The sequence below is a fragment of the Sus scrofa genome, chromosome 6 (assembly GCF_000003025.6).
Source record: "Sus scrofa isolate TJ Tabasco breed Duroc chromosome 6, Sscrofa11.1, whole genome shotgun sequence".
Lineage (NCBI taxonomy): Eukaryota > Metazoa > Chordata > Mammalia > Artiodactyla > Suidae > Sus > Sus scrofa.
This window is the reverse complement of record NC_010448.4, coordinates 160,238,424-160,265,376: the sequence shown is the minus strand read 5'-3', so window position 1 is coordinate 160,265,376 and position 26,953 is coordinate 160,238,424. Positions and strand designations below refer to the sequence as shown.

Here is a 26,953-nt window from a genome sequence, read left to right as displayed (position 1 = left end):
ACTTATGGTTACCAAAGAGAAAAGGCGGGGAGGGAGGGATAAATTAGGAGTTTGGGATTAACATCTACACACTACAGTATATAGAACGGACAACCAACAAGGACCTACTGTAGAGCACAGGGAACCATGGTCTATATTCTGCAATATCCTTTGAGGGAAAAGAATCTGAAAAAGGGATTTGTTTCCCTGGTGGTGCTGAGGGTTAAGGATCTGGTGTGGCTAGGCTCACTGGCCTGGGAACTGCTGCATGCCGCAGGCCTGGCCAGAAATATAAGGGGGTTTATATATCAAATAATCAAAAGAATCCCGACTGAATGCAGTATCTGACACTTCCATTATTTTGCTCTACATTTCCAAAGTTCTGCATCCTTTCTGGCTCACCAGGTCCTGACAGATGAGTAGAGTGAACCAGGCAACAGACAGGGAAAAGCTTCCCCACCACACCAGGGTGGAGATGGGTGAAGGACCAGAGTGGGAGTACCTGCTGTGGCATAGTGGGTTAATGATTTGGCTTGTCTCGGTGGCATCGCTGGTGCCAATTCGATCCCTGGCTCAGTACAGTGGGTTAAGGATCCCACTACTGCGGTGGTGGCAAAATTTGCAGATGAGGTTTGGATTCCATCCCTAGCCTGGGAACTTCCGTATGCCACGGGTGTGACCAAAAAAGTTAAAAAAAAAAAAAAAAAAAAAAAAAAAGAGGAAGCACAGTGAATTTGCTCTCTGATTATGCTTGCTATATTTTGGCTGGATTGGTGGATGGGGAGTGAATTCTTTCCTTTCCGGAAGCTGCTCTTCCTTCCTTTCTCCCTTCCTTCCTTCCTTCTTTCTTTCGTTTCTTTTTTTCTTTTTATGGCCACACCTTAGGCATAAGGAAGTTCCTGGGCTACAGGTCAAATCAGAGCTGCAGCTGCTGGCCTATGCCACAGCCACAGCAGCACTGGATCTGAGCCAAACCTGTGACTTGCACATCTGCCGAATCCTTAACCCACCAAGTGAGGCCAAGGAACTCGAATCTTCACAGAGATAATGTCGGGTCTTTAACCCACTGAGCCACAATGGATACTCCTGCCATTTCTGTCTGCACTTTGTTTCATTGTCCTGTGCATTGAGTGCTTTCTGTCCAGGTCAGTGTATTGAGGAGTCCACTTGCTCCCCAGTGCTATGCAGCAGTGCATCCTAAACCACTGTTGGGAGTCAGGACTGAGGAATGCTGCTTGGAAGTACACACAGCTCCTTGTGATTCTCTGCATCCTCTGTATCACCCAGCACACCTGGGACCCAGAGGATCCTCACAGGTGCAGCTGGATGGCTATGCCTGTCCTCTTGCAGCCCCAGGGCTTCCCCCTCCATTAAGCCTTTCCTAACTGTCCACTCTGATCTCCCCCTTTTCTGAGTCTGTCATGAACTATTGCCTTATATTGTGGCTTTTGTTGCATTGGTGCTGGATCTGTTTCCCCAGTTCCTAAGATCTCAGATGGCAGGAGTTTCCTCCCAAACCTCTGAGCACAAATCAGGGAAGAGTCACTCCATAAATGAGGCATAGTTCAGGTGAACTTTAATGTATCTGCCACCATCGCCACTATGATGAGGGTAGGAGCTACATTAAGAAAAGCCAGTTTGGGGAGTTCCTGTTGTGGCGCAGTGGAAGTAAATCCGACTAGTATCCATGAGGATGTGGGTTTGATCCCTGGCTTCGCTTGGTGGGTCAAGGATCCGACGTTGCCGTGAGCTGTGGTGTAGGTGGCAGATGCAGCTCAGATCCTGTGTTGCTGTGGCTGTGGTGTAGGCCAGAAGCTACAGCTCTAATTTAATCCCTAGCCTGGAAACTTCCATACGCCACAAGTGAGGCCCTAAAAAAAAAAAAAAAAGCCAGTTTGGATGTTTCCTTGTGGCACGGTGGGTTAACGATCTGACATTGCCAGAGCTGTGGTGCAGGTGTGGTATGGGTTTGATCCCTGGCCCAGGAACTTCCACATGCCATAGGCACAGCCCAAAAAAAAAAAAAAAAAAAAAAGCCAATTTGTATCAATAGAACACATCACATATCAACACAGAACAAGGAGACACCACAGATGTTTGCAAATTGGATCTCCCCCCTCCTTTTTTTTGGCCACTTCCACAGCACAGAGAAGTTCACAGGCCAGGGATTGAACCCCCACCACAGAAGTGACAATGCCAGATCCTTAACCTTCTGCAGCAAAAGGGAACTCCAGATTTTCCCTTTTGTTACTGTGTATACCCCTATATCTTCTTTATATCTGTATGAACTCACAACACCAAATGGCATTTCATACTTCACTGAGGTGTCAGTATACAGAACATAAAAATTAAAAAGTGTGAAAACATCTGCTTAGCTAAAATCAGATGGGAGGGTGGGCATGATTTATGATTCCTCTCTCTCTGCTCCTTTCTATGGAGCAACAACTTCAGTTTCTGCTAATTGCTCCTCCTGAGGAATTCTGCTCAGCCTGTTATGGTAAATCTCCTAGGCTGGCGTGAGACCAGCCTAGTTTCTGGTTGAATAAATTAGAAAGAGACATTGGCGGAATTGAAGGTGGTGTGCAGACTGAGTAAAATGCATTTCTTCATTTGACTGGGGACCATCTAACTCTGCTCCAGAGTTTCCTTTTACTGAGGGTCGGGGGGCGGTGAGAAGAGCGTGTCTACCCTCCCTTCTCTCCCTCCTACACGCAGAGAAGAAGCCAGCTGTAGACACAACTGATGCCTCAATGTTCCCTTCAGCTTGCCCTCCCCCTACCCACAGCAGGCAGGGTTCAGGACCAAGACAGCCCACTCCTGAGGACAGACCCTACTTTGCTCTGAGACCAGCCAAGCCATTGCTGCCTTCTCTCTGTAGTTTTGAGCAGACTGCTTCTCTGATGCAGGCCTCAGTTTTCCTCATCTGAGTATTAGAAGTAATGAAACCCACATCACTGGATTGTGTGGAAGATCATGGGGGCTTTGATAAGAAATTGCTCTGGGAACTGTAACGTCCCAAATACATGACTGGTGACTTTTTTTTTTTTGGTCATGCCTGGGGGGCATGCAGAAGTCCCCAGCCCAGGGATCGAACCCGTGCCACAGCAGTAAAAACACTGGATCCTCAACCCACTAGACCACCAAGGAGCTCCCATGATTGGTGGTTTTTGTTATGCTCTTCTAATGATCATACATAGGGACTCTACTGTCTGCTCCTCCTGGGGTCCAGTCCTGTCACAGCTCACTGCTCTGTTCATCCAGTCCCTCCACACACTGGCCAGTTCCTTTTGGCTGCTCTTAGCCTCTGGAGGTTTCCCTGAAGTCAACCAAACCTCTGGGTATAAGGCATGTTAGCCCTGATACTTCCATGTGAGGTTAGGTTCCTGGGACCGAAATTTGATGGGAGGGAAGAGAGGAGGTGGAGGAAGCAGAGACCCCTTGGAAATGGCTCCTCCAGGAGGGGTAGGCTGAGTTTCATTCTGTGAGGAATGCCACCTGCACCTACCTCCAGGCCCTCACAGAGGCTCCATCTTATACGTAGGTCAACAGTCGGCAAAATGCACTTTTGCTGGACTCTCACAACTATCTTGTTAAGCAGGCAAGATTATTAACCTCATTTTACAAATGAAAATATGTTTGTCCGAGGTTACACATTTAGGATGTTGCAAAGGCTGGACTCAAACCCGAGTTTTGAGGATCCTGGCTTTCTGATCATTGGAGGGCATTTCTAACAAAGGCTCCAGGACACTCTACACTTCATTTTTGGCTTATTCCTTACTCCTGGAGGCTGGACTCCGCATTCTGTCAGGTGTCGGGTGGCAGCCAGCCCATCAAGGTCATGAAACACAGCCATTCAAGGCCATTTTCCTGGTTTCTCCTTTGTTCCTGATGGGACTCTGCCTTGAGCCACTTCCCAAGTCCAGGCTCTGTCTTCTACGTACATCCCTCACTCCCAACATTACTGGGTCTTTCCTGTCTCTGTTCCTAGAGCCCTTACAAAGATTCTGGACTGGATTTTCTCCCTGCTCTGCCTGATTGGGTGCATCTTGTGTAGCACCACAGTCAACAAATGCTGGGCACCTGATGGGTGTCAAGCCCTGTACTAAAGGCTTTATTTATACCATTCTCATGTTTAGTCCTTTCTACAAACTCTTGAGGTAAATACTGTTTTTCCATTTACATGTCAAGTAATTGAAGCTCCAAGAGTAATTTGTTTAAAGTTACACAACTAGTTAGTGATGAAGAGCCAAGAATTGAACCTGGGTCTGCTGGACCACAAGCCCTGACCTCTCAGACCATGTATCATACAACCTTCTCGGTCCTCACGCCTCAGACTGAAGATTAGAGAGATTGGAAGATAATTCAGCACATGCAGATCTCTCAGCCCTTTAGTTTCCAGGCTTCCAGCTTCATGACAGAGATTGTCCTCAGAAAGATCTTGCCCAGCTGAGGCGGGCACACACTTGGTGCTCTATAAATTAAGTCCTCCTTGATTGATTGGAATACATTTATGGCTTGGAAACACTGGCTGCCCCAGTGTCTCTTTGAAAATGCACGGTTCTGGAGTTCTCCTGTGGTGCAGCAGGTTGAGGACCCAGCACTGTCACTGCAGCAGCTTGTGCTGCTGCTGTGGTGCAGGTTTGACCCTTTGCCCAAGAAATTACACATGCCTACTGAGGGTGTGGGAGCCGGGGGGTGAGGGGAGAGGATGGGTCTGTGCGCCGTTCTTTTTTTTCTTTTTCTTTTTTTGGTCTTTTCTAGGGCCACTTCTGAGGCATATGGAGGTTCCCAGGCTAGGGGTCGAATTGGAGCTGTAGCCACCAGCCTACGCCAGAGCCACAGCAACACGGGATCTGAGCCTCGTCTGCGACCTACACCACAGCTCACGGCAACTCTGGATACTTAACCCACTGAGCAAGGCCAGGGATCGAACCTGCAACCTCATGGTTCCTAGTCAGATTCATTAACCACTACGCCACGACAGGAACTCCTGTGCTCTGTTCTTAATAAGTCTCCTCAGAAATTCTTGTTTCTCCTTTTCCTCTTGTTAACCCTTTAGGAAACTCTGGCCTGGGACCGGCCGTCCATGGACCATCCACATGCACTTAATTACTAAGATGCTTTCTGGCAGCCTCAGAAACTGAAGCCACAAGCCTGGCTGAGGGATGAGGGAGTCACATAGCCTTGGCTGTTTTCATTGTACTTAAGGAGAAAGAAGCTTTCATAGTGAAAGAATTCCTGCCAAGATCCTGTTTGCCACTTGCAGTTCTTACAGAAAATGGGCATAAAAACATAGATATTAGTGTCAAGACAGCTTGTAGAAACCATCTGGTATAAGCTCCTGAAACCCAGAGATGGGGAGTGACTTATCTCAAGTTGCACAGCCTGTTAAATCTCAGGAAGAGATGCATTAGGATCCGGAGGGAGCTGGGACTTGCTGAGTTACTTTGCATTTCTGCTGCAAGACTTTGTACCAAGCAAAGAAAAACTGTTTTATTCAAGTCTCCCTTCAAGAGTCTTCCTATTTGGGTATTTGCTGTTTGGCCATTTCGAAATGATAGACGAGAAGCAGCCAAAAGCCTATGCCACACAACTCAATCCATTCCATAGGGTGTTCTCGAGATGGCAGATGTCCCCAACCACATTGGCAGAGAAATAGGAACAGATATGGAGAACTAGCAGCAGTGGTGTTAGATGTTTTGTGTAGTTTCTAAGTACCTGAGAAGCCAGACCCCATGTGGACCAGTGACTAACCATAGGAACCTTTGCCTATGCCATCACCAGTGTTCATGGAGAGATGCTAAAAATTTTACCTTGCAAAATACCTCTTCCTTGGGCATTCAGGTATGAAAAGTGAAAATGGTGAAAAGTGTAGGTTTTGTTCCAAATTATACAAAGTCTTTTTTTTTCTTTTTAGGACCATACTCATGGCATATGGAAGTTCCCAGGCTAAGGGTCAAATCTGCTGATCTATATCACAGCCACAGCAACACCTGATTTGAGCCTCATCTGAGACCTACACCACAGCTCACAGCAACGCCAGGTTCTTAACCCACAGAGTGAGGCGAGGGATCGCACCTGCATCCTCATGGATACTAGTCAGATTTGTTTCTGCTGAGCCACAACGGGAACTCCTATACAAAGTCTTAATTGCAAAGTCCATAGAAATGGGATTCTCGGAAGACTCAGTGTTTAAAAATTAGAATTACTACACTTTGGAGCAGTAAGAAAACTGAGAACCAAAGAGGAAAGAATATATTTTGGTTGCAAGTGATAAGAACCTGACTCCAATGAGCAAAGCTAAATGGAGGCTTTATTTGAAACATGTACGGAGGTGTCCAACTGCATCAAAGGAAGAGGTGACCTTCCAGCCAAACCTCAAGAAGCCAGAATCAAGGCCAGGAAAGTCAGAGGACACACTCTCTCATGTCTACACTTCTTTCTGCATGATGAGCTTGTTTTCTCTCACTACAGCCCAGTATTCTAAACCTGAGTTGAGGATAGGCCATCACAGCTTCAGAGCATACCTCTGCATATATTTGCTACTGAAAAGGAAAGAAAATAGCTCCAGTTTAAAAATTAAAAAATAATCCTGGAGTTCTCACCATGGTGGATCGAGTTAAGGATCTGGCGTCTTCCCTGCAGTGGCTTGGATTACTGCTGAGGCTCAAGTTCCATGCCTGGCCCCAGGAACTTCCATATGCTGGTGGTGTGGCAAAAAAAAAATCCTAAGGAAGGATTTTGATTGGCCCACTTCATCGCATGTCCCCTTTATTGACAGTTTTCACTAGAACTGCAGCGTATGGAAGTTCCCAGGCTAGGGGTGGAATCCAAGCTGCCGCTGCTGGGCAATACCAGAGCCACAGCGACACCAGAGCCACAACGGAAACTCCATCTGTATTTTCTAAAGACTGCTGTTGTGTGGAGGGTAGACTGTAGGTGAACATGTGTGGAGGAGGGGAACTAGTTACCAGCTCTGCGGTAGCTCACTGGTAGGAGAGAAAAAAACGGTGGCTTGGACCAAGGTGATGATGATGGAAATAGAAAAAAGTGGGCAGATTTGAGATATTTTGCAGCAGTATCACAGGCCTTGCTGCTAGATTAGATGTGGATACTAAGGAAAAGAAAACCGAGGAGTAGTTCCCATTGTGGCTCAGCGGTGACGAACCCAACTAGTATCCATGAGAATCTGGGTTTGATGCCTTGCCCCGCTCAGTGGGTTAAGGATCCGGCATTGCCATGAGCTGTGGTGTAGGTTACAGACGCAGCTCGGATCTGGTGGTGTTGTGGCTGTGGCGGAGATCGGCAGCTGCAGCTCTGGTTTGACCCCTAGCCTGGGAACTTCCACGTGCTGTAGGTGTGGCCCTAAAAATAAGACCAAAAAAACAAAGAAGAGAAAACTAAGGAATTAGAAATGATACTGAAATTTCCATGAAGACCGGGGTTAAAATAAATTTGGGGCAGGCCTTGCTTCTTTGCCGGCCCACCTGTATCTCTCACAAGGGTCCTATCTTAATAAATCTATTTCTTGCCCAAATAAATAAATAAATTTGGGGCAGAATCAGGAGTTCCAATGTGAACATGTTCAGTCTGAGACATAGAGATGTCTAGTGGGTACTTGTGTACACACATCATTACCAAAGAGGTGGCATCTAAAGCCTCGGGACTAGATGAGGCTCCAAGGAAGAAAGCATAGCTAAAGCAGGGGGCCCAGCTGTTCTGTTAGCTGTCTCTTTTGCATATACTGAATTTTTCTGCTGGGCTTCCAGCCAGGAACTTCAGGTGGGAATCACAGACATTTTTGTTACAGTGAATCCCATGGAATGAGAAGCCAGACTCATTCCTTGGGGGAGCTAAGAAGTAACGAAATGAGCTGTTAAACAAGCACCAAAACTCCATGAGCTGTGTCTTGATTGCTCCAAAGTAGACCCTTTGGACAACTAAACAAATAGTGGGGCTGCCCTGCTGCCCTTTGGGGTTATCTTCAGAGCCAGGTTCTAGGACCCAGGAAAATTTACCAGACTTAGTTTCCGATGACTTAGGGTTGCTTCCTTTGGTAGACTGAAAAATGGCCACAATTATTTTACAGCTCCTCCTATCAAGAGATGGCATCTATTTCTCTTTAAAATTAAGCTTGGCCTTGTGACTTGCTAATCAGTGGGATAGGAGAAAACAGGATACAGAGGCCTGAAAAAAATGCTTCTACATTGGAGCTTGCCCTCTTGTGCTGCTGGGAAAACTTCCATCACCATGTGAACAAGTCTGGGTCACCTTCTGGAGGATGAGAACATGCAGAGACCTCAGCCACCTTAGGTATCTCAGCTGGGACCCCAGAGATGTGAAAGAAGCCTTTTTTTTGTCTTTTTGCTATTTCTTTGGGCCGCTCCCACGGCATATGGAGGTTCCCAGGCTAGGGGTCCAATCGGAGCTGTAGCCACCGGCCTACGCCAGAGCCACAGCAACGCAGGATCTGAGCCGCGTCTGCAACCTACACCACAGCTCACGGCAACGCCGGATCTTTAACCCACTGAGCAAGGGCAGGGACCGAACCCGCAACCTCATGGTTCCTAGTTGGATTCGTTAACCACTGAGCCACGACGGGAACTCCGAAAGAAGCCATTTTAGACCATTCAGCCATGGCCAGAGGAATCACCTAGCCGATCTATAGAATCATGGGAAATAACATTTGTTTTATTATTATTATTAGCTTTTTTTTTTAAGGGCCACACCCGCGGCATATGGAAGTTCCCAGGTTAAGGCTCTAATCAGAGCTGCAGTTGCCAGCCTACGCTGCAGCTCACAGCACCACCGGATCCTTAACCCACTAAGCGGGGCCAGTGATCAGACCGGAATTCTCACGGATACTAGCTGGGTTTGTAACCCACTGAGCCACAACGAGAACTCCTGCTTGTTGTTTTAAATCATGAAGTTTCTGAGTGGTTTGTTATGTCTCTCAGAGGACCACAATGAACTCTGAACCATGTAAGCTGCAGATATTCCACAGGTACGCATATTCTTTCTCTCATCCTTACTCTTTTTGGAGGACTTGTATTTGATCAGCCATCAAAGGTTTAAACTAAAAGATGAAAGCTTCACTGAGAAATGTACAGCAATGGCCAGTGGAGTCTTTTTCAGGCCCTTGAAACAATTCCACAAAGGCGATCCAGGTTTTCCAGTTGCATGTTCTCATGGAATGATGTACCTTTGCTTCCCTGAACTTTGTAATATAGGATGATTATTTTACAATGTCTAGACTAAACTATAAGCTATTAGACTATAAGCTTTATGAAGGCAAGGACTGTGTCTAATTTGCCACTGATTATATCCAGCACGTACTCGACGCTAATTTGTTTATGAGTAAATTTGAATCTTGCCTGCTCCATAGAAGGGATCTAGGCCTTCAAAAACATCACTTAACAGTGTTTGTATCCAAATTTCTCTCTCGCAGGCACTCCCAGCAATCAAGGCTGTTGCTTGATTTTCCAGCTGTGGCAGGTAAGCAGGTATAGGTTTGGGGCTGGGATTCTGAAATCAGTGAGGTCCCAGAACACTCGTTGCTATAATTCTTTCTACTTACGCCAACTGGTTGGTAAGCAAACTTACATAAATATTCCTCCAGACACTATAGGAAACTTGATACACAAGCAAGGAGCCTTGGGGCAGAAACAGGTGGTATAAGTGGGAAAGTCATGTCTGAAAGATGTTCATATCATTCTGGGGACATTACAAGGCTGCAGTCACAAAGCAGGTGTGAAACCAGTGTCCCAAGTGAGGCTGTTTAATTAATTTGGACAATCCTTGAAAGTCTGTCACTATCAACACCCCAAATACACAATCTGAAGAAGAAAAGTGAAAGAACAGGAGTCAGACAGAGGTGGGTTCAAATGATACTGAGTGACTTAGGCATGTTAACGTTTTCAAGGCTATGTTTTCGTGCCTGCCAAATTAGGATAATGATATTTCAGAAACATTACCTCCATTAGACTATAGGTACCTGCAGGCAGGGATCATTTGTTTTCATATATATATATATATATATACACACACATATATGCCAGACCCACAGTAGATACAGACTAGGTGAACTTCTTCCTAGAGCTGATCCAAGACCGGATCCTGTCCCCATCACTAATCCACGCTCAGGGTGATCTTAGAAAATTTCTTCCCCCTCCCTGGACCTCAACCTTCCTTTTTGTACAATAAGGAGCTTGGACAAGATTTCCTCTAAGCTCCCTTCCAGATCTAACATTTAATTAATCTGCGACCATTCAGTAGACTCTACCACATTGCTGCTCCTGGAAGTTAATGCTACAGACTAAGGAGTCAGTAATAAGTCACGAATCATGTTGTATTTACAGATACACATGCATTTAAAACAGAGTCTGTAAATAGCTACAATACTGTATTGCACTTTGGGCCTACTTTTGTCTTTTTAGAGGTCAAGAGGTTTTTTTTTTTTTTAATCTTCTTTTATTTGGATTGTTAAGCAAGATGAAAACTGGGACACGTTGCCACTAACACATATTATGCAGCTTGAACCCTGGTAGCTAATTGCACTATTACCATGATTGATGAACATTTACCGCAATCAGCTGGAAGCTGCTGCCTTCCACTCAGCAGAAATGAGGTCACACAGAAGGGCTGGGGAACTGCCATCCAACGAGCAGTTCTGTTCGTTGCCCAGTAGAAGAGCTTTCCACTATTACATTTAACTCTTGATTCCACCTGCTGTGAAGATGCTTGTTCCCCTGAACTGGTTCTTGCGTGTTAAAGAATTTTTAAGTAAAAATTTCAATTTTTGCTGGAATACTCAGTGGGAGAGGAAAGATTACTGGATATATGTACTAATATATCGAGGGATTATGAGGATCTTGGCCTGAAATCCTAGTACTTGGATAGATGGTATTACTGCCCAGAAAAACAGTAATTATCCTTGACCCATATGGGACTCCACAGTGTAAAAAGCACATCCAGAACCGTCTTGGGAGGGGACCACATTCTTCCACAGCCAGAGAACTTTACTAAGTTATGCCCCTTGGGAGGGGAGGGGACCGTCTTGGGAGGGGACCACATTCTTCCACAGCCAGAGAACTTTACTAAGTTATGCCCCTGATATTCCCCATTGCTGATGCAGGGAGGCTGCTTGCAGCACTGCTTCAGAGCCTGGAGAGCAGATACTTAGAAAAGTAGGGAAAGCTAGCACTTGGACTTCAGAAGCATTGGGTGTTTTTTGCTCAGGCCCCTAGAGGACCTGATTGCCTCAGAGACGCCTTCCTAGAAGCATTAGACATACATCACCTCAGATTAGTCTGAGCAGCCAAATAATTTATCAATAGATTGCAGATATAAATCATTTCTCCTGTGGACTTGGAATCTGATGGCCTGGGGATTGAATTCTACTGTGGCTCTACACTTGTTGGTTATGTGACCTTGGCCAAGTCCCTTAACCTCTTTGGATCACAGTTTATCTCTAAGGAATGGAGAAGAGACGGTGGTGAAGAGCACAGACCTTGGAGCTTACTGTGTGGGTTCGAATCCCAGCTCTACCATTTACTCATTATGTGGCCTTAGGCAAGCTAGAGAACCTCTTTGTTCATTATTTCCTTGTCTTCAAATGAGGTTGATTATAGTGCTTCCCACACAAAGATTTTGGAAAGGTAAATGGGTTAACTTGTGTTAAGTGCTTGGAACAGTGACTAGTATTGAGTAAGCATGACATCAGTGTTAGCTACAATGATATTGGGGTGATAATCCTCATCTTTGGGGTTTATTTGGCAGATCAACTGAAATGATGAAGGTGAAGAAAAAGTCTCAGAGTTATTAGTGCCAGAAGGGACCTAACAGATTAACCAAAGAGTCCCCTTCATTTATAAGCAGTGACTCAAGACTCAATGATAGAGAGTAACCGGTCCAGAGTCACACTTGATTTAAGGGAAGAGTGAGTTTCCTGATTCCAAGCCCAAAGCTCTTGTCCTCTGCACTCCACAGAACTGACTCTAAAGGGTCCTTTTATGTAGTTGTGGGACCTGTTGCTAGTCAATACTCTTTCCTAGGACAATGGGCTGCATTTGAAATAAGGAGAAAACTTGGGAGAGAGTCTCCCTACTTCCCCACTGATTTCTAGAGTGGCATGTTAGTGCAGGGGGCAGCAGGGATTCAGGCCAGGGCTGGGAGAAAAGATTTTCAGGAATCATTGCTAGGTCCATGTCATTATTTCAGTTAAAAAACAAATACGTCCCTATGTCCAAACAAGCTAGAATCATGAGCTCATGCATTCAGATTGTTTCTGGTGTTAAAGGGTTTCTTTGGGTTTTGTTTCTTTGAGTGTTTAATTAAGTGGCTTCCACCAGAAGTGGTTTCACATCTGCACTTTGGTAGAAACTCAGGTTTCTCTCTCAGGAGAATAAGGTTGGGATTGGGATCTCTGAGTTCACTTTTCACAATTTTTTTGGGGTCATGCCGCCTTAAATTTATCCTGCTTTGAATCATTACTTCCCAGTTGGGTTATTCAGGACTGATTGAGAGCTGGGTTGGTGGAAAGGGAGACTGAGGCGAAGATGGAGATTAGAACTATTTGACTTAGAGAAGGGAAGAGCCCAGATTTCATGAGTTCAAGTCATCTAAGGCTGCCACAGGGCAGAGAGAGCAGAGACTGGGACCTCTCTGACAGCAGAGCTGGCACAAATGGGGTGGGAAAAGGAAGAAGAATTTCCAGGAGGGAGAATTCAGCTTAAAGCAAGGAAAACTTTCTGATGATGAGAGCTGCCCAAAGATGGTGTGGAAAATGAGCTCCCAGCCCTGCCTAGAAGGTATATTTTAGAAGAAATAAATAGATTTGGCTGTGAGGTTTGACAGCCACTTGTCAGAGATATTAAGATCTCAATTCACTAGTGAGACTTGGTAAACTTTGGGATCCCACCAATTGTAAATTTTCAGATTCTGAGAGTCTAAGAACCCATAACCAATGTCATGGAGTTCCCACAGTTAAGAACCCACTCGAGAGCAGCAAAATTACAAATCTGTGACTTTTTCTTTATCTTGCCTGGATTTCTGTTTTTTTTCCTGTCTTGAGCTCACTCGATTGCTCTTTCATACAGCAGGAACCTTTGACATTTTGCAGGGGATACTCTTTTTCTTTTAAGTGTGTTTCTGACTCAGCCTTTGCTCCTTCAGCATCATTTAGAAAGTCTGAGCTCTCTGGAGATTAGCGCTAGCCTGTCGCCACAGCAACTGTCCAGGCCTTGTGGGCATCCGTGGTAACAGGTGAGGCCTTTGAGAAACAAAGCTTGACTGTGGTGAGAGGAAGCCCCACAGGGAGCCTGAGAGGACACAAGCATGTTGTGTGCGGAGGGGTTTTCTGTGAAGAGATTAGCTAAGCAGGTATGTCTAACTTGACACAGTTGGCCAGGCCCTAAATAAAAAGTGTGTGCGGGTGTGTCAAATTTTGGTCAATGGAGGAGATCTTACGTTAAAGGCAGAAAAGAGACTGGCTTTTCCAAGTCCCTCTAGTGAATCCCCTTTGTCAAGTGGAGTCTCCTTTTGTAAAGGGAATCTCCACCCACCTTGGGACCTAGTTCCTCCGGTGCTGAGTGTCTGTAAGTGGGGCCATGTGTAGAGAACCCGGGGGCAGCCTTCTTCTCCACTGCAGGCAAAGAACAGCAGCAGCTCAGCTGCGGATGTAATGGGGAAGCAGAGTGGGTGTGGGGCCGCAATGAAGGGAGATCAGGAGGTGGGCCTTGCCTAGCACGAGCAGTTCTGCTGCAGCAGTGGCGGGGTGTCCGAGAGACGGGTGTTCTTGGAGGTGCCCAGCACGGAGGGGTCCGTGTCCAGAGTATCAGACATCTTGTCGCAAATGGCATCCACCAGGCGCTCGAAGGCCTGCCTCACGCTGATGTTCTCCTTGGCGCTGGCTTCAAAGAAGTCAAACCCTGAGGACACAAGAGAGATACCAGTAAGGATTTTCCCCTTCTCTTTCATGCCTCCTTGGCTAGAACACTCTGGATTAATACCGCCAGTGCTCAGGAGTGAAGCAAGGAGGCCTAATCCCACAGGCAGAGGAGTCTGCTTCAAGGAGACAGGGCAGAGATTACCCGCCCTGGTTTGAGTCAGAGGGATCCTGGCTCTACCACTGACCAGCTGTGTAACCCCAGCAAGTCGCCTATCTCCTTTATAACTCAATTCCCTGGTTTATAAATCAGGATAATTTTACCTGTCTCCTAGAAGTATTTCAAGGATTAAACAAGATGACACACGTCAAGTGTATAACCCTGTGTGTGACGCGGGGCACCGGCTGAGGTGGGGGTGGGGAGCAGCCGTCCTTAGGTGTTTTCGAGAAGAGTGTATACTTCACTATGTGTACACGGCACTTCTGTTTCCAAAGCATGGATCACAACCGTTATCACATTTGACCCTCACATCACCCCCCGGGGGGAGGAAGGATCCAGGCAGACCCTCCCCATGGCCCTAATGCCGACACTGTGACTCAGGGAAATGAGCTGACTTGCCCAAGGTCACGAGGATAAGAGGCCCAAGCTTTGGCCTTTTTGACCAGGGCTTTCACTTCTCTTTCCCCCCCACTTTCCACTCATCCCAGCCTGGCCAACTCTAGCCTGGGCTCTGGGAGGCACCCAGAAGTGCACACTGAATGAGTAAAGCTTCCTTTGCTCTTTCCATGCACAGACATACTGGTTCATCTCCCCTCAGAGGGGTTCCTCCTGCCTGAATTCCTAGGAATTACTCTGGATGGCTCCCTCCTCACACAAACCCAGCAATGGCCCAGGAAAAACTGCACCTGAAGCTGTTTTGCACCTTGAGGTCCTTAAAGATAACTTTCTATGACAATGAACAGAACTCAATTGTCCAAGGGGGAAATGAGTAAGGGCCTCCTAATTGAGGCAAAGCAGCTGCTTCCCAGCTGAGGAGTCTTGGCATGTTGGCAGCAGTCCTTAGAATCCTAACCCTCCTTTCTCCTGGTGTCCCTGCCCCAGGCTGCTCCCTCCAGCTTCCTTTTTCCCTAACTTCTCGGTCCATCTTTGTTTCTCCTCAAAACCTTCTCTCTTCCTATTTTTTTTTTTTTTTTTTTCCATTTTACCTCCTTCTTTTTCTCTTAAGCTCCATGGGATCTTTAATATTTACTAAGTGCCTACTATATGCCAGATGCTATGCTAGGAGCTTTACAAATATTGTTCCACTTAATCCCCACAACAGCCTGTGGGGTAAACATAATCGTCTCTAATGAGTGAATGAGAAGAATGAAGGCTCCAAGAGATGAGGTCATTCACACAAGGTCACATGACTGTACGAGTGGAAACTGGGTTTGGATCTGGGTTTGAATGGCTCCTGCGTCCACACGCAGCCCTGCCTCCCATTTCTTCCTCTTTCTCCCTTTCACTTTCCTTTCTTCCCCCCATCATATATTTTTCTTCCTTCACGAGTCTCTTTGGCCTCCTTTGCTTTTATCTGAGTACCGCAGTCTGGGAATCTGGGCAAATCACTTCATCTCTCTGAATCACTTAACCTGCCTGCGTCTCAGACCCCTCGTTTGTCACATAGGAATAACAACAGTGTCTTCCTGCTGAGAGCAGTTGGGAGGACTGAGTGAGATGATGAATAAATTGCGTATGAAGTTGCCTGTTTGAATCAGTCTCTGCTCTTCTTTCATCTGCTCCTCTCAGCTCCTCTTCATCCCTTTCCCCCTCTTTTATCATCCTCTAGAGCAAAGGACGGGGTCTCCTCCCTCCTCCCTCCTTCTCCCTATTATCCCACAGTCCACAGAGAGGACGAACACCCCCAAGTACAAACAAGGCTCCTCTTCCCCGGGCCATTTCAGAGTGCAGGCCCTCACAATTCCTGCCAGCCCACCTCTGGTCGCCAGCCTCTCCTGTGGCCCGCTTCTCAACCTGAGAAAGGCAGGCTGCAGAAGTGCCTGCTAATTGAGAACATGTGATGAAGAAGGAAGCAGCTGCTGGCTCATTATCCTCAAGCTGTAGAAACTCAGCTGGCTTTAGGGACCCTCCTGCATGTAGCTTTTCCTTAATGAATATCATAAAAATTGACTCTTTGGCCTTTGGTTTATAACAAGTGACATTGTTTGGAGAAGTGGGTGGAGTATGTTGCTTGCCTAGGAAAGGGACAAACAGGTAAAGAAGTAAATAGGTGTAACCATCAATTTGGATGAAAGTGGGGCTAAAGGTCAAGCCCAAGGGGGGAGTTCCCATCGTGGCGCAGTGGTTAACGAATCCGACTAGGAACCATGAGGTTGCAGGTTTGATCCCTGGCCTTGCTCAGTGGGTTAAGGATCCGGCGTTGCTGTGAGCTGTGGTGTAGGTTGCAGACTTGACTCAGATCCCTCATTGCTGTGGCTCTGGCATAGGCTGGTGGCTACAGCTCCGATTAGACCCCTGGCCTGAGAACCTCCATATGCCACAGGAGCGGCTCCAGAAAAGGCAAAAAGAAAAAAAAAAAAAAAAAAAGTCAAGGCCAAGGGCAGCATTCCCTTCTGGGGAACTGGACTGAGGGGAGGACATGCCCCATTGTGCAGGCGGGCAGTGGGAAGAAGATCAAGCGTCAGCCTAGATTTCAGTACCGTCTCTGTCAGCTACTAGCTGTGTGACTCCAGGCAAGGTGCAATTTCCCCCAGCCTCTGTTCCTCATTGGTGAAAATAGGTCGATGTTACCTACTTCACAGAGTGATAATAAGAATTAAATGCACAAAAGTATGCAAAGTGATCGGCATGTAGAATACACAGCAATTCCCTTTCTCTTATGTTCCCAGCCTGAGTCTTAGCTTCCTCACCCCACCATCATTCTCCAGGGCTTTTGGGGAAAGCCTCTTTTTCTTCATCGTTCAAGGTCAATCAATAAACCTGGTCTTTATTGAACACTGACTGTGTGCCAGGTCCTGCACTGAGTGCCAGGGACAAGGGGAAACCAAATCGATTGTGGAGTAAAGACACGCTAACCCAAGGGTCAATAGCTCACATGTGCATAGTCCTCAACAATTTACAAATACAATTTTAGAACAACTTTGGTGGGGGGAAGGGGGAGGCAATTACAGATTATCACCTGTAATTTACAGATAGGGAAACCGAGGCTCAGGGATGGGGCATAAGCTAGGGCTCTATCTGTTACGCCCCCTTGCCCTCAGTTGGATGAAAGACAGCTCACACTCTTACCCAAGTAAAGAAAACCAGAGACTGTGCAGGAATGTGGCTGAGGGAGAGGGTGGTAGGGAGGGTTTGGGGTGGAGAATAGGCTTCCAAGAGTTTGCGGAGATAGGCAACTTTGAGGCCAGAGTTGAGCAAAACCCTTCACCGAACTTATTCTTTAGGATTCAGCTTAGATGTGGCTTCTGCATCCTCCTCTGGGCTTCCCTCTGCCACAGCACGTCACCCTGCACGGTGGAAGTCCATCTGACAACAAGCTCCCTAAGCCGGGACCCTGTCATTCATCTGAGCTCCAGCACCAGCCAGAGGAGTAGGTGCTTGGTGAGTGTTAACTGAGTGAATGGACAGATGGACGAGGGAGATGAGAATGAGCATGGACAGTGTGGCAGAGGGTCTGCAGACAGTAGGGGTCATGAGACCTCAACTCAACAAGCATGACAAACCCTGTGCTGGGCACTGGCAACACCAAATTGAATCAGATGCAGTTCCTACCCTTGAGGAAATCCTAGTCTGGTATGAGAGACAGACATAGGGACATTATTACAGTGTTAAATGCTGGAAGGGTGGGGGGGTTGTCATGGCACAGAGGAGGCACCTATCTGAGTCTGGAGCCCAGGGAAGGCTCCTTGGAGTAGCTGATTCCTAAGCAGCTGGATAAAGACATGTGGTTGTGAGTGTATGTGTGAGTACATGCATGTGTAGCATGCCAGGCAGGGGAAACAGCATGCACACATTTAAGGGGCAAAAAACAGCCTTGGTGTATCCCAGAATGACCACAGCAGTTTATCATCAGAGCAGAAAGCTCAAAGTGGTGAGCGAAGAAGCAGTGGAGAGTTCATATGTCATGCCAAGGAGATGCCCTGCCATCTCAAAGGCACCTGTGGTATGAGAACTCGGATTCAAGTAACCAGCGCCTGGCCCTGGCCAGTGCATGGGTCTCTTTTGCTAGCAGAACAACCCCAAATGCACCTCCACCCAATTACTGTCAGCCTCTGGGAAGGCTTTTCATTAGCAGGCCCAGATGGTAACCTTTTCCTCAGGTTCATTAGTAAAGCGTCTCAGGAGCTGAGCATCTAGGGAGCTCAGGAAGATGACAACCAATTAATCAGACTTGCCCCCAGTCTTCTCCCCCCTCTAATGGGCTTCAGAGCAACACAATTTCTGCTGCCTTTAATAGGGCCCAATTCCTAACTGTGTCTGAGATGATTCCCACCCCCAAAATGCTCCTGTTTATCTATCCTTCCAAAGGCAGCTGTCACAGCCCCGCAGACTCCACTGACTGTGTCCACACTGCCTGCTTCTGGATTTGACCTCAGAATTCTATTCGGAAACGCACAACTAGCTAAATTCACCTCTCCTCACCCTGACAGTGCCCCTAGAACATTCTCCTCCATTTGTATGTTCAAATCCCCTCTCTGTTTTGCTCTGATATCTCCTCATATGTCTTGCATCAATCCTCAACTCAAGCCCCTCTGGTCACTGATGATTTTGGCAAGGGACTCACTGTCTTCCTTTCTACCCAGGCTTGCATTCATTCTCAGGAGCTCTTGGGTTCAGGTGGACAATCCAACCAACACCCTGGCTCTTCATTACATAACCATCTCATTTCCAGCAACATTCTCTTCTGTTTTGCTTCTGCTCTGTCCCTGTCCTTAGAACTCAAACTTTTTTTTTTTTTTTTTTTTTGCTTTTTAGGGCTGAAGGTGCACCTGCAGCATATGGAAGTTCCCAGGCTAGGGGTCAAATCAGAGCTGCAGCTGCCAGCCTAACCCACAGCCACAACAATGCCAGATCTGAGCCGCATCTGTGATCTACACCACAGCTCGAGGCAATGCTGGATCCTTAACCCACTGAGCAAGGGCAGAGATCAAACCCGAATCCTCACGGATACTAGTCAGGCTTGTTACCACAATGGCAATGTCCACTAGAACTATTTTGACTTAGATTTGTGTCACTGGAACTCAGAGAGGTCCAAATTATCCAATATCCAGCCCCATTAGCTTCATACCCAAGATGCTGCACAGCTCAGCCTCTGTCTGCTTCCCCAGCTTCATCTTCTTGGCTCACACCATGCTCCAGAAACCTCAACACTTTCTTATTTGGTGACTTGACTCATGCTATTACCCTCTAGCTCCTACTCTCATCCTTCTCATTACTCACCTGTGGGATCACTGACTGCAGAGAGCCTTCTCTCTCCCCTCCCACCCCATCTCTACCACTCGGAACATACAGTGTACTTCTCCCCTAGACTCCAGTGCCACCCTATATGACTGTTCTAATCAGAGTCTACTAGGAAAATGGGCATTATTCTTTTGTTGTTGTTGTTGTTGTTGTTGTTGTTGTTTTGTCTTTTTGACTGAATCAAAGCTGTAGCTGCTGGCCTGCGCCACAGCCACAGTAATACAGGATCTGAGCCGTGTCTACGACCTACAACACAGCCCACAGCAATGGCAGATCCTTAATCCACTGAGCGGGGCCAGGGATTGAACCTGCATCCTCATGGATACTAGTCAGGTTCATTACCTCTGAGCCATGACAGGCACCACGGGCACTATTCTTAACATTTAAACCAGAGGGGATTAGTTATACAGGTGCTAGAAGAACTAAGAGGCCAAGTAGAATAGTGAAGAAACCCAGAGATTATCAACAGAAAAAACAAATAAACTAAAACCACTAACTATTCATGGAGCCAAAGGATGTAAAACTATGGGAGCAGGAGCCAGAGAAGAGGAGCAGCTTCTACTGAGAAGCCGGCCAAGGGGTAAGGGAGACACGCATGCAAGTTTTTCCCTTTTCCCCAGCTCCAATCACTTGCCAGTGCCTCTCCCTGGCTAAACCCATTCAGAAGCCACTGTCACAGGGGCCTGGAAAACTCAGCCTGCACAGGTCAGCTTCTGGGGGCAGGGGTGGGTGCAAGAGAGAGCCAGAGCAGGGAAAGGGTGGAACATGATAGCAAACAGGCAAAGGGCTGGCACAAGATGTTGAGATCATCTTTCCACTATTTTGTTTCCCTGAGTATCAGCGAACATCCGGAGGGCAGGGAACCGATTCACCTCTGCATCACCAGGGTCCATCCACCATGTGTTCAGTGACTGGGGCAGATTAGTCACTACCCTCCCTGTAGAAGATCTGATATCCCCATCCCCTGCCAAGTGGCTTGTAGGGTCTCCTTGTGGGAGGAAGAGCTCTCCCAATCTAGCAACATCAGATTCGATCATTTAATTTGCTTCAGCCAAGAGCTGTGGGAATTCTAAGTCCCAACAGAAGCTTTGAGAGCCCTTGCGTGGTTTAGGCACTCCAGACTGGATTCAGAAGAAGACACATGGAACAGAGTCGCAGCTGACTTGGAGCCAGCGTGTAATGTGAGTGAGAAATAAACCTTTGTTATCTAAGCTTCTGACTCGGATTATGTTTTATGACCTGGCTCAGAGTATGTGCTCAATAAATACTTTTCATTGAATAAATGAATAAATATGTGAGTGAATGAATATCTATCTCAAGATGGGTGGCTGAGATAATGAAAAAAATTAAACATAATCCCTATTACTGCTGAGGTCTAGCAAGAGAGCCAGGCATGCAGATAGGCAAGTTCTGGTAAGCAGTAGAGGAAAGCTCAGGAAGTTGTGTAGGACTGAGATGGGTTACCTTACCCTACCCAAATCAAACCAATTCATTAAGGCCCTCTTCAAGTGCCTTTCTAAACCCTGTACTCAGAATTAATCTCACGTCCATCTGTTTTTCTGCATTAATTAGATAGCTCTATATTGACCCTACCACTTCCTAACTGCAGAATCTTGAGCAAGAATCTCATTTTTCAGAGTATTGAACAAAACCTACCTTGAAGGGTTACAGTGAGAATCAAATGAAATAATTAACACAAAGTATTTCCTATAATGCCTGGCTCAATATATGTCAGCCATTATCACCATATTTTCTGTATCATGAGGTTAAATGGTTAGGAGAACAGACTCTGGCAGCACACTACTGCTTGAGTTCAAATTCTAACTCTACCTGTTACTAGCCATGTGACCTTAAACAAGTTACTCAACTTCTCTGTGCCTCAGTTTTCTCATCTGGAAGATGAACAACTTGGATATAAGAAAAGTACATATCTCAGAGGGTTCTAGGGAGATTACATTAAATAAGTAATACTTTAAAACACCTAGAATAGGACCTGGCACATAGTAAACACCTAAAAAACATCAAACTAGTTTGCCTTTTAAAAATCTTAGTCATAAGGGGTTGGCATGCTAGCTATATTTTTTCCTCATATGAAATTAACTCAACTTTTAGAAACTCAGTCTTCTAAAACTTTAAGACCTTGATATGCTGATTATATTTTTCGAATGCATATCAAAATATATACATTACATCATCTTGCACATGAGTCTCTTTTGAGAAACACTACTCTAGGCTCACACGACCCAGTGATTCATGGTTCCCTAAACACACAGTACTGTTCCTTGGCCTTTGCCAGTGTTAATCCCCCTGCTGGAATGTCCTTGCCTTTCTTCTCATGTGTCTGCTCCTACTTGTCTTCAGGACTCTGTGTGGGCCTCATGTTCTTGGACCCCTACTGAAGGAGTGCCTCCTCTGCACGCCCACAACCCCCAGCGCATCCCTTGACCGCAGCAATGACCCCTTGGTGTATCACTGCTTCTGTCTCGGACCAGGGAACGTGTCCTATTTCACAGAACAGCACTTGGCATACAGTAAGAGCTCAGGAAGCCATAATTAGAATGAAGTACAATGAAGCTGCCAAATACTTGATATCATAAAATTTTAATCAAAACATATCTTCATGTTTACTCAGTGCCAGGCCATATGCCAGGCACTGTGGGTGTAAAGATCAACAAGACTCATTTCCTGTCCTCATGGAGCTTTCTGGAGACAAACAAGGAAACGAGTGCACCCAAGTGTAATGGGTACCATGACTGTTGCAGGTACAGGGTGCATTAAGTGGGGGCACAAAGGAAAGAGCTGGAGGCGGGGACAGAAAAGGCTTCATAGAAGATATGAAGCTGTTCTGAAAGCTGAGTGGGAATTCAACAGCTGGATGAAGACAGGGATGGGGAGTAGAAAAAAGCATTTCAGGAGTTCCCTGGTGGCTCAGTGGGTAAGGAACTTCCACAATCCATAGACATGGTAAAAAAACAAACAAACCGAAAAAGCCAAAAAAAAAGAAGGGAGTTCCCATTGTGGTGCAGTGGAAACAAATCCAACTAGTATCCATAGGGGTGTGGACTCAATCCCTGGCCTCGCTCAGCTCATGGTGTGGACTCAATCCCTGGCCTACACCATGAGCTGTGGTGTAGGTCGCAGATGCAGCTTGGATTCCGCGTTGCTGTGGTAATGGCATAGGCCAGCAGCTACAGCTCTGATTCAAACCCTAGCCTAGGAACAGCCACATGCCAAGGGTCCAGCCCTAAAAAGCAGAAAGAAAGAAAGAAAGAAAGAAGGAGAGAAAGAGAGAGAGAGAGAAAGAAAGAAGGAAAGAAGGAAGGAAGGAAGGAAGGAAGGAAGGAAGGAAGGAAGGAAAGAAAGAAAGAAAGAAAGAAAGAAAGAAAGAAAGAAAGAAAGAAAGAAAGAAAGAAAGAAAGAAAGGAGGGAGGGAAGGAAGAGGGAGAGAGAAAGAAAGAGGGAGAGAGAAAGAGGGAGAGATAAAGAAAGAAAGAAAGAAAGAAAGACAGACAGAGGGAGGGAGAGATAGAAAGAAGAAAGGAAGGAAGGAGAGAGAGAGAGAGAGAGAAAGAAAAGAAAAGAAAGAAAGAAAGAAAGAGGAAAAGGGGAAGGAAAAAAAAGAAAAGAACGTTCCAAAAAGATGGGGCAGAGTTGGTCCAGGGAGAGTGCTGGGTCTTGGGAGCAGCAGGTTGAAAGCATAAAAGATAGCCTGAAGTTACCCACATGCAGACTTCAGCACATGCTTACTATTTTGTGAACCACAGGCAGGAGTAGAGGCACATCCTGAACCCTGAGAACCTCTGCCATGGGGTAAGAACATCAAGAGCCAAATGACCCATCCTCCCTATTTATTAAGCACCTACAATTTGCTAACTTCTCTTCCAGGCCATACTGGAAAATAGGAGAGGGAAGAAAGAAGTATAGAACATTCCCCTATACATCTACTTGTAATATACATAATACAAATATATATAACACCTAGTTCACACATATATATCACATGGTTTACCCACCTACCAATCCAAATATCTGTACTTCAGAAACTGGCAGGGAATATAATTTTAAACTCCTTGCTCCTCAATACTTACAACACCTAAGTTGTGAGAAATCTTTAAGGAGACTGGCTATAAGCCAAGCAACACACTCAGTCTTCTAGAAGAAAACTTATCTAAGGTGATCCTACATTGAACCCCAATACAGGAAAGAAAAGAAAGCTGCTCTTGGAGTTCCCTTTGTGGCTCAGCGGAAACAAATCTGACTAGTATCCATGAGGATGCAGGTTCGATCCCTGACCTTGCTCAGTGAGTTAAGGATCCGGCATTGCTGTGAGCTGTGGGGTAGGTCGCAGATGTGGTGTGGATCTGGTGTGGCTGTGGCCCACAGCTGCAGCTCCAATTAGACTCCTAGCCTGGTAACCTACATATGCCAAGGGTGCAGCCCTAAAAAGATTTTTTTTAAAAAAACCTGATTTTTTTTTTTTTAAACCGCTGCTTGCAATGGCTTAATGTGGGGTCTCAGTTCCTAGACCAGGAATTGACCTGGGCTCCAGCAGTGAAAGCACCAAGTCCTAACCACCAGACCACCAGGAAACTCCCAGGAAAGCTTCTCTTTTAAACAAGTGTAGGTAGGTGTCCTGCCGTGCAGTCACTGAGACACACGTCAGGTACCTGGGCCTCAGTGAAGCTTAAGGATCATGGTGCTTTAACCTTGGAAAAAGTCAGAGCAACACTGAGCTATACCCTTAAACCACATTGTCTCATCCCTTCATGCAATTATTTTTGTTGTTAATTGCATTTTGGTGATGAAGCATCTTGTCTTATGAGAAATCGTAAGACACAGTCTAAGATGTTCAGTATTGTAGTTGCTATATGGATGTTTGATATGAAGTTGATATGAATATTTGTTACATTCAGCATATAGAGTCTGCTCTACAGCTACTAGTGATGAGAAGTACTTTCTGGAATAATGGGTTTATTTTAATCTTAAGGTCCATATCTCTGAACCATGTAACTGACTGCATTTCCTTCTTTGCAATGGTTGCTAGAAAGCTCAAAGCAAGTATTTTGGCCTAACTCTTGCACATGCACAAAAACTTACAAAATATATACTTATCTCACCCCTGGCTTCCTCTTATTTTCTCCTACACTTTCTTTCCCTTTGCTCCAATTGTCTCACTTATTTTTTTTATCAATGTACTATGATAATTTTCCTAAGATACCTCAAATCTTTTGTGGTAGAAGCTGGTAAAAAAAAAAATTTCATAAATTTAAATTTCATTTATACACTCAATGTAACAAAATATACATGTATCGTAAATAATGAATTACCTAGAATTCACTAGCACAAAGCCCATATGTACATCACACAAATACAAAACCATACACACAGATATGTACATAATATGTACATAACTCACAATCATACAACATTTTTTTTGGGCTGTGCCAGCAGCATGCAAAAGTTCCCAGGCTAGAGACCAGACTCATGCCAGAGCAGCAACCTAAGCTGCTGCAGTGATAATGCTAGATCCTGAAACTGCTGCACCACAAGACAACTCCCACAACATCACAAATACAAACATACACTTGCCCTCTCCATTTGCCTCACTCCTGGGTGCACACACACATGCACACATGCACACACATATGTCATGTACATACCAAGCTGCTCTGCGAGGAGCTGGCCCTTCTCAGTAGGAACAACCCTCTCTTCCTCCATGTCACACTTGTTCCCCACCAGGATGACCTGCGCGTTGTCCCAGGAGTAGGTCTTGATCTGAGTAGCCCTAAAGAGAGACAAAAAGAACTCTGTGTTAATGACACCCTCCTAGGCTGGAAAGGACCCCCCACAAAGCTCAAAGAAGCCCCTTCAATGTGGCATGCAGCACCTGAGCTACTTTCAACTAATTCGGCCTAGGACAGAGTCAGACCTCTGCTCCTGCCAACTGTCACAGATGCTGCCCCCTAATCCCTGGCTGCAAACTTCACTCAGCTATTTGGAGTCCACCTCTTATGCATCTGCCCAGCCCTCTCCTCATTGGGCAGAGAGCACTTTCTAAAACATCGACATGACCATGATTTATCCTTTTTTTGGCCATACCTGCAGCATATGGAAGTTCCTGGGCCAGGGATCGAACCAGAGCCACAGTAGTAACCCAAGCCACAGCAATCACGATGCCAGATCCTTAACCTGCTGAGCCACAAGGGAACTCCATGATTTGTCCTTTCTTAAAAGCCTTGTCTGGTCCCCGGACGAGCTTAGTGATGAAGTCTAGATCCCTCGGTTAGGCGTTCAAGATCATTCGCATCTTGTCTCTCCAGCCTCATTACCCTTCCTCCCACTTCACAAACCTTCTCACCCAAATGCTTTTCCATGGCTTGTGCCTTTGCCTACCCTGGGAATCCCTTCTGCACACTAACTCACCCTCTAAGGCCCAGGGATGACCCCACAGTTGCTTGGAGGAGCCTTCTCAAGCCTTCCCTGGCCCAGCTAGCCTCTCCCTCCTCCTCTGTGATTCATAAATCTTCACTGAGGCCTTCGATCATTAGGATTTGCAGAAACCAAAATGTCAGCAAATTGGTTTTGCTGGTCAGTGGTTTCCTTCACAGAGAATGATGATGAAACTTAAAAAAAACTTTACTTCTCAAATTTTTGACAGTGAGAAGATAGTATTTCTATAATGAAAAACAAAATTTTAAACAGAGGGCATATAATCAGACCTTTATATTGAGGAGATATCTTTTTGTGGAGTGGGCCTAACTGTCCCCAAATACGTCATCAGGTTGAAACAATTACCTCCCTTTTGTTCCCCTACATCTTCACTGCGACACCTGTGACATTTGGCTGAAATTTTTTTTTTTTTTTTTTTTTTGGCCACACCTGGGACTTGCGGAAGTTCCCAGGCCAAGGATCGAACCTGACCCATGGCAGTGACGAGGCCAAATCATTAACTTCTAGGCCACCAGAGAACTCCCATTTGGTTGACTTTATCTATCTCTTCTTGAGGGCAGAGACAGGCTTATTCATCTTTGGAGTGCCAGCTCCCAGCATAGAGACAGAGAAAAGAACACGTCAGCGAATGCCTGATGAAGAAAAAAGCCAGCAAGTGATTAATCCTGAAGTAAATCTAAATAAAATCTGACCTTGGCGTTCCCGGTGGCCTAGCAGTTAAGGATCCGGTATTGTCAATGCTATGGTGCAGGTTTGATCCCTGGCCCAAGAACTTCCAGATACCATGGGGCAGCCAAATGAATGAATGAATGAACAAATGAACAGACAAATAAATAAATAAAATCTGACCCATCCTGACACTGACATCTCAACCCTGACTACAGCCTGGAATGCTTACCAACTCTGCTCCTACAGCTGATATCACCACCAACCTTCGCTTTAAGGGTGAAGAGCCTTCCCTTCAAAGGATGGGGTTCACTCAACAGCCCTTTGTTGTGAACTGACCATCAGGTTCCATGTTGGGCACTGGGGTTTAGATGGCAGGTGAGTGCTAGGCTGGGACCAGAGGCAAAACTAAAGGCCAGAGCGTGCGAAGATAGACACTCCATCTTCAGCCTCAAGGCAGGTACCTGGAGCCGACTCTCCCAGCCTCCCGTGCGACTCTCCCGTCACCTTCC

The 26,953-nt window shown here is 46.0% G+C and overlaps 1 protein-coding gene across 1 annotated transcript in view; it reads right to left on the bottom strand.

Moving 5' to 3' along the window:
* RAB3B (RAB3B, member RAS oncogene family) overlaps window positions 9,742-26,953 on the bottom strand; it is a 61,148-nt gene continuing 43,936 nt past the window's right edge. Inside the window, exons 4-5 of the mRNA XM_003127977.5 lie at window positions 24,986-25,110; window positions 9,742-13,907 (exon numbers count right to left, since the gene is read on the bottom strand). Coding sequence (XP_003128025.1) covers window positions 13,720-13,907; window positions 24,986-25,110 — 313 coding nt within the window. The 3' untranslated portion in view covers window positions 9,742-13,719. The remainder of the gene's footprint in view (window positions 13,908-24,985; window positions 25,111-26,953) is intronic.